Source organism: Hemibagrus wyckioides, linkage group LG01 (assembly GCF_019097595.1).
Source record: "Hemibagrus wyckioides isolate EC202008001 linkage group LG01, SWU_Hwy_1.0, whole genome shotgun sequence".
NCBI lineage: Eukaryota > Metazoa > Chordata > Actinopteri > Siluriformes > Bagridae > Hemibagrus > Hemibagrus wyckioides.
This window is the reverse complement of record NC_080710.1, coordinates 4,437,757-4,448,671: the sequence shown is the minus strand read 5'-3', so window position 1 is coordinate 4,448,671 and position 10,915 is coordinate 4,437,757. Positions and strand designations below refer to the sequence as shown.

At 41.8% G+C, this 10,915-nt stretch overlaps 1 protein-coding gene across 1 annotated transcript; it reads right to left on the bottom strand.

Moving 5' to 3' along the window:
• Nucleotides 1-530: 530 nt before the first annotated feature.
• grb7 (growth factor receptor bound protein 7) lies at nt 531-10,616 on the bottom strand. The gene is made up of 15 exons (XM_058402187.1): nt 10,429-10,616; nt 7,598-7,748; nt 7,380-7,509; nt 4,978-5,134; nt 4,761-4,882; nt 4,512-4,586; nt 4,262-4,399; nt 3,976-4,086; nt 3,719-3,817; nt 3,211-3,291; nt 3,000-3,119; nt 2,787-2,844; nt 2,135-2,222; nt 1,931-2,024; nt 531-1,086 (listed from the first exon to the last, which is right to left on the bottom strand). The coding sequence occupies exons 2-15, from the start codon at nt 7,744-7,746 to the stop codon at nt 940-942; spliced, it is 1,569 nt and encodes a 522-aa protein (XP_058258170.1). The 5' UTR covers nt 7,747-7,748; nt 10,429-10,616; the 3' UTR covers nt 531-939.
• Between the last annotated feature and the right edge of the window lie 299 nt (nt 10,617-10,915).

Sequence of the window (10,915 nt, the reverse complement as noted above, 5' to 3'; positions counted from 1 at the left end):
AATTCCCATAAACACACTCCTAAACCTTGTGGAAAGCCTTCCCAGAAGAGTTGAAGCTGTTATAGCTGTAAAGGGCGGGAGACAACTCCATATTACATTCATGTGCATGTAAAGGCAGACGTCCCAGTTTTATCCTGGCTCACAGTCTCCGCTCTAATTCATCCCAAAGGTGTTCTATGGGGTTGAGGTCAGGTCTCTGTGCAGGCCAGTCAAGTTCCTCCACACCAAACTCACTCATCCATGTCTTTATGGACCTTGCTTTGGTCACTGGTGTGCAGTCATGTTGGAACAGGAAGGGGTCATCCCCAAACTGTTCCCACACAGAGCATGAAATTGTCCAAAATGTCTTGGTATGAAGCTGAAGCATTAAGAGTTCCTTTCACTGGAACTAAGCCCAACCCCTGAATTCAATGATTTGGAGGGGTGTCCCAAAACTTTTTGGCAACATAGTGTAGCATTCAACCTGGCTCAATCATTTTAACAAGATGATTTATTTAAAAACACACACACACACACACACACACCCCATGTCAGAGTATACAGAAAACTTTATTCGTCAACAAAAACAACTGAAAAAGACTGATTAAATTCCCGCCAGCAGTTTACAGTCGTAAAACATGAGGTGTACAAGTGAACACAAACAAGTCTGATGAACCTGCAATCATAACAAACAAGTCATAAATATTAACCAGCAAAGAAAAAAAAAAAACAATAATAAGAGGCTTGTGCAAAATTCTTCATCTATCAGATGTAATTCCTTTCGGTGAACTCCGGCGTCACCATGTGACTGAAACGTGAACAGCAAGGGAGGAAATGATGCACACAAACGACGTGCAGTGGTTTGTGTCGAATTTACTTCCAGGAGAAGCTGGAATGGCTTAGACACTGTGGTTTTGGTGTGTGTTGGTGTGTGTGTGGAGAGTTGCGGGGGTTTGGGGCTCAGAGTGCGATGCGTATGCACGGGTGTTTGAGGCACACGGGGAGGATGCCGCGATTTATCTGGTGAAACTCCACCAGCTGCAGGAGGTCGATGAACAGAGTTTCACCATCGTCCATGGTGTAGTACTGCCTGCCGCCATCCTCACACTGAACACACACACACACACACAGACAGAGTGAAGGAATGAATGAGTGAGTAAATCACAGAGCCATACATCATGAGTCTGAGAGACAACCACTCACACTGTCTGGGTCAGATAAGATAGTGTGACTTTATTAGTCTCTTTTAAATAGATTTGTTTGTTTCACTTTTCTGGACACAAGCTTCAGGTTCAGTATGAACACACTTCCACTCTGGAGCACTGTGACTTCTTTCCAAAGGAAAAATATTCTTTACCACCTCGTGGTTTTAGAAAGCTGTTAAGACACAAGGCAGGTTTTTGAACCCCGATGATGTCACAACCATCTGGGAGATGGAGCTACTCTCTCTGTCTGTCTGTCTGGCTGTCTCTCTCTCTCCCTCTCTCTTTCTGTCTCTTAACTCTCTTCTCTCTCCATTTCACTCTCTCTGTCTCTTACTCTCTTCTCTCTCTCACTTGTCTCTTAGTCTCTTTGCTCTCTGTCTCTCTGTCCCTCTCTCTCTCTCTCTCTCTCTGTCTCTTACTGTCTTGTCTCTCTCTGTCTCTCCGTCTCTCTCTTACTCTCTTCGTCTTTCTCTCTCTGTCTCTCTCTCTCTCTGTGTCTCTCTCTTTCTGTCTCTCTCTCCCTTTAATATATATATACACACACACACACACATATACCAGTGGGTGGGAATTGACCATAATGGATGACCCATAGATATACATATAATATATATTGTTGTCTACTGGAAAGACTGTGGACAAGGAAACTCGACTGAGATTTTCAGAGTTCATTATAAAATATTTTGTAATATTTTCAACAGTCACACACACACACACACACACACACACACACACAAAGGACTCACAGGAATGAGGAGGTAGTGCTTGATCTTCCGCTGATGACACAGTGACAAGACAAAACACTGAGCGTGCAGCTGACTGTCCCGAATCAAAAACAGCCTGAGACACACACACACACACCGAGGTATTATAGTACAGTGCACTGCAGTAGAGATGTGTGTATCATTAAATTAAACACTATTGTGCACTGAAGGGGTCAAAAGACTTACCCATCTGCCTGACCCTGCTCTTCCAGGAGCTGTTGGGCTTCAGAGCGTGAAACGCCACCATGGAACCAGGGCTGAGTCTGGTGCACGGCTAGACAAGAGAACAAGAGGGGAAAAAACACATATGTAAATATAGAATTATATAGAATACAACACTGGATGGGGGAAAAATCATAAGTTCATTATCCACTAAACAGGTAAACTTTCCAGTGTGCTGCTGCCCTTAACGCAACTTAAAAGCGTGATATGTTTGTGCTCTCAAGTTCTGAGGGATGATCGATGCTCTCTTGCTGTCAGTCACAGTGACACTAGCCAATCGTGTGCCTCAGTGAGCTCATATATGAGGAAGAGGGCGGAGAGCTCTATCTTCAGAGTGTGTTGCTCTGTGACGCAGCATTAGCAGCAGAACCTGTGTGTTTGGATGGTTTCACAGGCTTTAGATGGTTAGAAGTGTATGTTAGTCTCCATCACCCTCGCTTGCTGGCAGCCATCATACGATAGGCTTTTGGGCAGCGAGTCCCAATTGAAGTTAAAATGGGGGAAATATCCCCATAACTTTACTGTGTTCTCCACAGAATCACTGACCATATGATCGGCTCACTGACCTCATCCCTTTTGTCAGAATTCGTTCAAAAGGAGCTGTAACTTTACTCACCTGGAGGTCGTGACCCATGGCTGCTGTTTGGTAGGCTGTAGCGCAGTGCCTCTCTCTTCTGAAACACACACACACACACAAAGGAGCTGTAAACATTAAGCTAAATTTGTGTACGTTTGCATACGCTTTTCTTTAAAAAAATAAAAAATAAAAAAAAATAATGAGCTAAACCAAATCTCTCTCTCTCTCTCACAGACACACACACACACACACCCTCCAGTTGTATCCCTCCTCCTGCTCCGCGCTCTCGGCCTCTCGCGGGTTGAGGATCACTCGGCCTCCGCTCTTCCCTGAGAAATCCATGGCTACCATCGACTCGTCTCCGTCTGCTCGCTGAGAACGACAGGAGCAATTATGGGACCCGTGAAATGAGGCATGATAGGAGGAGTCTAAGGGACATAGTTGTGTGTGTGTGGACATTTACCTTGGAGTTAGCTCGTGGGGGGATCCGAAGGTTAGGATTCGCCTGCGCCAACAGGTAATTACACTGAAGCTGCTTTCCATACTGTAACACACACCCACACACACACACCCACACCCAGGTTCTGAATATAGAACACTCATTGACTTGCCCTTCTTGCTTTATTAGTCTAGTGTCAGTAGAAGTGCTACTCCAACAGTTATAAGGAAATTAGCCTTGTTCTTCTTTTCCATTACTTCTTTTCCATTGAATTAAATATTTGCATGTAATGTCTTTATAAGGATGTACAGATGTTTATGAAAGTTTTTGGCTAAAAAAAAAACAAGATAGTATTAAAGATAAAACTATCTAAAAAAAGGATTTAAAAAAAATAAATAAATAAAAATAAACCAGACTTGACCAGTAGGGGGCACTGAAGTGCAGTATTAGATTTAATCACTAAGTACACACGTATATATTCTGTGACATTTATAGGATTTGTGTGTGTGTGTGTGTGTGCGCGCGCATGCACCTTAAACAGTCTGAAGGCTGTAACCCAGCAGGTTTTACTCTGCTCGCTGTCTGCACACAACAGTTTAAGCTCCTGAGAGTGAAATCTGCCTCTGCTAGTCTGAAACACAAAATAACACACACATCAATTCCGTGATTAAAAAAAAACACACACACACACACATCATGCACAAAACACACACACACACACACACACACACGGAAAGTATTATAAAAGAAAATTATAATCGGAATTGAGACCTCAGGTGGCTGAATTACCTTCAGACAGAAAGTGTGTCCTTTGGGGGAGCTGTAGAGTTTCCGACTGTTGGCGACTGTGTACACGCTGATGTCCTCGAGATCAGCTACACACTGAAGGTGTCGAGGCTCCTACACACACACACACACACACATATATTACTCACCTACATGACACCACATTTGTCTTAAAGAGTACCAATTTATAGTAACCTAACTAAAATTACATGCGTGTGTGTCCGTGTGTGTGTGTCTGTGTGTGTGCGTGTGTGTGTGTCTGTGTGTGTGTGTGCGTGTGCGTTCAGACCTTAGATGAGCCCTTGGTGGAGCAGTAAAGTCCAGACCGCCTCAAAACGTAGTACAGCTTCTTCCAAGACTTCTTGCCTGGTTCGCGTACATGCAGGTAGCCCTGAATCTCCGGGCAGGAGCCGCACTTCAACATGCTCTGCAAAGAGCCAAAGGATCAAGCAATTTTTAGAAATGTACCAAGGTTCGGGTGTGAGATTTAAGACATTTTATAAAAACATTTCATGCTTTTTTTTCTTATCTCAAAATACCTGTACAAGCTGCGAGGGCGTCATTCCAGTCTTGACGTCGGTGGAGTCAGAAATCATGTTCTCAGGGAAATAATGCTGAAATGAAAGAAACAAAAATTGTTTAGAGATGGAGCGTCATAATGTGATCGTTCATTGAAATTAGGAACACTTAAAGGAGTTTGTTTCTGTGTGATGGTGCGATTTTTGACTAGTTATGATTATTTAGTAAACGACTACAATGAATAAAGTCAGAGAAGCGCTGGATCGTACCGCTGGCTTTTTGAAGAACTCGTACTTGGCGTAGTTTTTACGAAAGAGCAGCTTGGTGTCGCCATCTTGTGGCCAGGAGGACTGCACCCGAGACACCACTTCATGGTCCTCGAGGCAGCGTTCTTCAAACGACAAACACACTTGTGCGAATAAGCGACACCGTTTAGCATCGCGCCGTGAAGCACATGTGTGTCGTAACTAGAGCGCGTGTTCTTACCCAGCCCTAATGAAGGGTGCTGCTCGAGGAGAGCCCAGTTCTCTTCGTCCGTACAGTGAGTCGACTCCACCAGGATGTGACACACGTCTCGCGCCGTTGCCGCTGACGACACCACCACAGAGCGACTGTGTGTGTCCTCTCCGAACACCCTTACCACCTACACACACACACAACAGTAAACACATTTCTTTCGACATGAATCATGAACTCTTTGACTCATAAAAAAAACCCTATACACCTCACTTCCTGGTAAGCAATTGTGCAAGAATATGTACGAGTGACAAAGGCACAAAAGAAGGAAGGAATTAAGGAGAGACAGAGACAGAGACAGATTTGCTGTCTTCAAAGTTTCAGTGCAGGGTTTATTCAAATGGCAGCAAGAAAAGGAACTGTGAAAGTGTGTGTGTGGTTATTGATCGACTGACGAGTTCGGAGAATGGATTATTTTGGGTCTTTTGGTGTAACGATTATTCACTGCAGACATGACGTCACTTTCAAAACTCCTTAATTTCCTAGTTTCTTGGGTTTTCTATTACAATCACTGGTCAGAATGTGACGGTCAATTCTCCATTACAGATGTACAGAGTGCAAGAAAGCACTTCAGGGCATGGTTTAAGAGTTTCAGGTTCGTGGTAGGAAAGAGGCTCGGAAACGTGTCTGATGTTCTGGGAAAAAGTGAAAAGATTGTTCTTTCACACTTACAAATGGTTAAAAATGACGTTGCTGTTTATTCGTTTTAAAGAAAATAAAGAGGAAGAGAAAAAAAAACTGAACTCCTCAACCACAAACCTGATGAACCAGTACCACTGAACAGTCAGACAAACACCATCAGCAGGTTTACAGGGGACACACTGGGACAATCAGAGCAAACACATACACACACACACACACACACACACACACACTCACAGTTTCTTGAACTTCAACATGCCATCTGTCTGCACTACTATTCTGATGGATTTTTAACCACAAATCACAGACACACTGAGGTTTTGATCTCTAAACCACAAGCAGACAAAACACTTGGTCTTGATGATCTGCCAAAAAGACTGCTTTTATCATCATGAAAGAAGTGCAGAATGTTCCATATCCAGAAAACACGTTTTTTTATTGGCTTTTTAGAAAATACACTCAATAGCTCAACCCCAACAAACCCCTCCCCAGTAAATCAACCCCAGAAAACACAGCTCAACAACCCCATAACTCAATACAACACCCTCCCAATAACTCGATCCCAACAATTCCCCAGTAACTCAATCCCAAAAAACCCCTCCATAACTCAACATCAACAAACTCCTCCCTAATAAATCAACCCCAGCAAATCCCCACAATCACTCAACCCTAACACCCCCCCACAATAACTCAACCCCAACAAACCTCTCCCTAATAAATCAACCCCAGCAAACCCCCTCAAAAACTCAATCCCAACAAACCCCTCCCTATTAAATCAACCACAGCAATCCCCCTCCAATAATTTAACCCCAACAAACCCCCAGTAACTCATTCCTAACACCTCTTGAATAACTCAACCCCAACAAACCCCTCCCCAATAAATCAACCCCAGCAAATCCCCACAACCACTCAACCCCAACACCCCCCTACAACTCAACCCCAACAAACCCCATAACTGAACCCCAACATAACTAACCCCCCCAACACCTCAGCCCATGTGTGTCATGTGTTTACTCAGAAGTGATCATGTAGCCTGAAGCCTGCCCCGGCCCTGCTGATTTCTGGGAGTGTCGCCGTGTAACACCAACCAGTGATTATCTGTCCCGCAAGAACAATTGATTTCTTTCAGGATTACGTTTATAATTCCCAGAGCAGGGTCAACAGTAAAAGGTCAGCGAGCGAGACGCTTATGTAACCACTGATACAACTGATACAAAAGACGTGAGGTTCGTTCATCATTAATTCATGACTTCCTTCATTTCAAAGAAAAAAATAATCACAGTTTCTTACCCGATACAGGGAATGACATATCGGGTGTCATGTTACCCGTCTGACTCATGCTCCATGCAATAAAAAGGCAGAGTTGCCAGTTTATTAGGAACCTTCTAGCTACACTCACTGGCTGATTTTTTTTTAGCTATACCTCTGGTGTCTGCACCCGTCCTCTAGCCTGTCCATTAATGTAATAACATTCAATCATTAACTCAAAACGGAGTCCAAAGTCAGTTTCATAAATCACCTTAATGACTCTCAAGTTGCAAATTAGTGGGCTCCAGTCGGGATTACTGCCGACATTCTGACGCTGTTTAAACACAGGGGACTAACCCCTCTAAAATCAGGCCAAACAAATAGAAAGTGTAAGCGGATTACTATGGAGCTAGGAAACGATAATAAGAGGGAAGATCAGCTCGCGTTATTAAAAAGCAGTGTGTGTTCAGGACCACACTTACATGCGTGTCTTCATCATCGGTGCTTCCCACCAGCGAGCCGACTCGTACCGGGGAGTGTGACGGACTGCACAGCTCGGGGAACGGGTTGGGTATGGATGGCATGGATGAAGGTCTGAACTGTCCTTTGGAGCTGGAAAACAAAACAGTGATTATTTAGCACGAATTTAAGTGTGTCGCTGCTGAACGATCGGTTCTGATCGAAGGAGTGTGTAATGAACCTGTGGCTGTTCCTGATCGTCAGCGGTTGTGATCGTGTGGTGGACAGACTGGCAGAGAGGCTCTTCGTGAAATTCGGCGTCTGCTCTCTGCGCATGGCCTCGCGCACCGAGTCATTAAAAACCTCCGTCCAGCGACGATCTACCTGCATCACTTTATACACAGAGAGAGAGAGAGAGAGAGAGAGAGAGAACACAATGGTTAATACTTGCTCATACACGTGATATGTAGATAGTGAAAACTAAACCGCAAAATATACACAAATGCTCACGTGATTTTTTTAAATTTTTTTTAAAAAAATGATAAGAATAAAATGGAAAGAAACCAAAATGTGGAGAAAGGGATCTTCAAATCCTCAAGAAAATGTTTAGAAGATATTTATTCAGATTGATTAAAATCACAAATGCTGAGGTGCTGAGTGAGTTCGGCTGAAGTTAGAGCGCTTCTAAACATTATTTCTTCCATTTTTCCGCCTCAGGTGAAAGAACGGTCACACCTTTAGTTTTATTTTTAATCTAGCGCTGTTGAAAGAAAAAAAAAAACACCCAGACTTCCTGGCACGTTGTCAGATTAAAAACAGAAATCATAGCTAATGAGTTCACGTCACAGATAATGGAGTCTCCTGCATGGTGTGTGTGTTTGCAGTAGATATGCTGGTGAAGGGAAAGGTTTGCAAAGCAAAACAGGATGATGTAATACTCTCAGTACGGTAGTGATACTGACACACCTGCGAGCACACAATGAAGAGCGCCATGGAACTGGTGACGCCGCTTATGTTTCACACAGTTGTAGAACAACAACAACAAAAAAAAAAAAATCATTATTGGCTGCATTCACGTCCTGATTGGTTGGGAGGTGTGGAATCTTCCATCATAACATGTTTTTTTGTAAGGTTTGTTCATTCCAGAGTGAGGTAGCTTGCTAAAACACGAGTTGTAACAGGAAGTTTCCTGGAAATTCCGCAACATTAACTGTAAACAGATTCAATCACAACACATCATACCTTTTTTATTATTATTTATTTATTTATTTATTTTATTTATTTATTTTATTATTTAAAACTTGCAATCATTGGCATTTTGTATGGACTTGTACATAATTTACACCTAATAATAATAATAATTTTTTCAAATTATTTCAGTAAAGAGATTTATTTTTAATTTATGGAAACATATTCAACATCAGTGCTTTGAGGTAAAGTGGCTCCTTTCAGATTATTAAATAAATAAAATCGCATTTTTTCATTTATTTTTAATCACCTTAAATATGTTACGTTAGGCAAAATGAGAAATGTGAAAAACGGCAAATGTGCTATTGTTTATTTATTGTTACGTTTACTAAATAAATCAAAGTGGGTGCAATAAATACGGATGATGATATTTTTTTCTGCAGATGAACCCCTAATGGTTCTCCTGCACAGAGCCACTGTGTTGCGCCCGATGCAGTGAGCACATAAATGAAACGATAATGTGTGATACTATTCATAGGTTTTTTTTTATTCGTCAATAATCTGAATAAACATATGCATTTGCAACAGAACAAAATGTTGTTTTTTTGTCATTTTGGTGTCATATCATTCATATGCAAATGATTCATTTGGATGTGTGCTCGCGTTTTTGTAGGGTTTGTGCAAGCTCTTTAACCTTGAACAGCTGTGTGCTTCTGAAGGCCCTCTGTGTGGCCAAAAAAACCAAACGGATGGAAATGTAACTTCCATTAGAGTGAGTGGTGGAAGGGAGTCAGTTTCTGTTCTATGCTGCATGAACATCTGCAAAGTGTAGGTCATTATGTCAGGGATAAAACACTTTAAGGGTCATGTTGAAGGAAAGCAATCAACGATGGGGTGCTGCGATGCGGATCAAGAGGAAATATTTTGGCACATGGAAGTGGATTAATTTACTAAAACTGTACTTGGGTCAAATGTGTGTTTATAAATGAATGACACTGTATATATAAAATAAGAAGGAACATAACATAAGAAATATATATTTTCCGTGGATAATTTTTGCACCTATCCTTGTCGGTCTTTAGGTGAACAAAAATAATTAAAACAGAATAAACTATTTGTCACCATACTGATGTCCTTAACACTCAGACACCGCTACTCAAATATTAGAGTCAACATTATCTCGAATGAACCGAATCACTCAAACGAATCGTAATATCCGTTATAAATAAAGGAATCGCTTACGGTGAATCGATTCGTTGACACGACACGTTTAAATGAATCAAATGTCGCCAGTTAAGTTTCGTCTGATTGACACAAATACTCACAAAAGTCTCCTAAAAGTCTGTCATTTTCCACAGCTAATTTAATTTTTGTATAAATTTGACTTCTTAAAGCACATATAGGTTATTATATTGTAAATGGCTCAGACGGCATTGGATTTAAAATTTACAATATTCCGCAATTTTCGGAAGGAAGCTATACTGTGTGTGTGTGTGTGTGTGTGTGTGTGTATATATATATATATATATATATATATATATATATATATATATATATATATATATATATATATATATGTGTGTGTGTGTGTATATATATATATATGTGTGTGTGTGTATATATATATATATATATATATATATATATATATATATATTATCAATAGGTACAGACTGTGCAATTAGCCTCAACTAAAAGCTAAATTATTTCTGATTAATGACGTAGAATAAACACCGATGGACAAATTTAGGTTTATTTCTCTCAGCTCTTAAGTGTTATTAATTAGTTTAGTTTATTCGCGTTCGCGTAGCCACTGAAAGCGAATTCAGCTAAAATAAAAAGTTTAATGAAATTTCCCAGAAGGAAAAAGAAAACAAGACTCACCTTTAGCGCGCGCTGCGTCCTGTCTGACACGCCAACTTGTTTACGTGAGTAATATCCTGCTCGTCTCTCTCTCTCTCTCTCTCTCTCTCTCTCTCTCTCCTCGTTCAAGCCCGCCGGTCTTACTTGGGCCGTGTCCAAAACCGCATACTTCCGCGCTAAACTAAATAAGGGTGTTAAAATAGCACGCCACCTGTCGCTATCTGATAATCCTGAGTGGCACTAGATCGCGGTTGTAGACGTAGCCATGGAGAGCGCACGCACGGCAGCTGGGAGGGAGAGAGGGAGGGAGGGGCGTGTCCGGTCCTAAAACGAGGCGTGGCAGCGGGAAAATTAAGCATAGGCAAGGTGGAATAGTAGGAGGGGCGTCGTCATGGCAACGCTTTGGTAGCGGGTGAAATGGCGTACTTTGTACACCGCAGCCTTTTCTGTAGAACTGCGCGCGCACACGCGTCTGCTAAATTCCTCAGAATTATATCAGAATTTTATT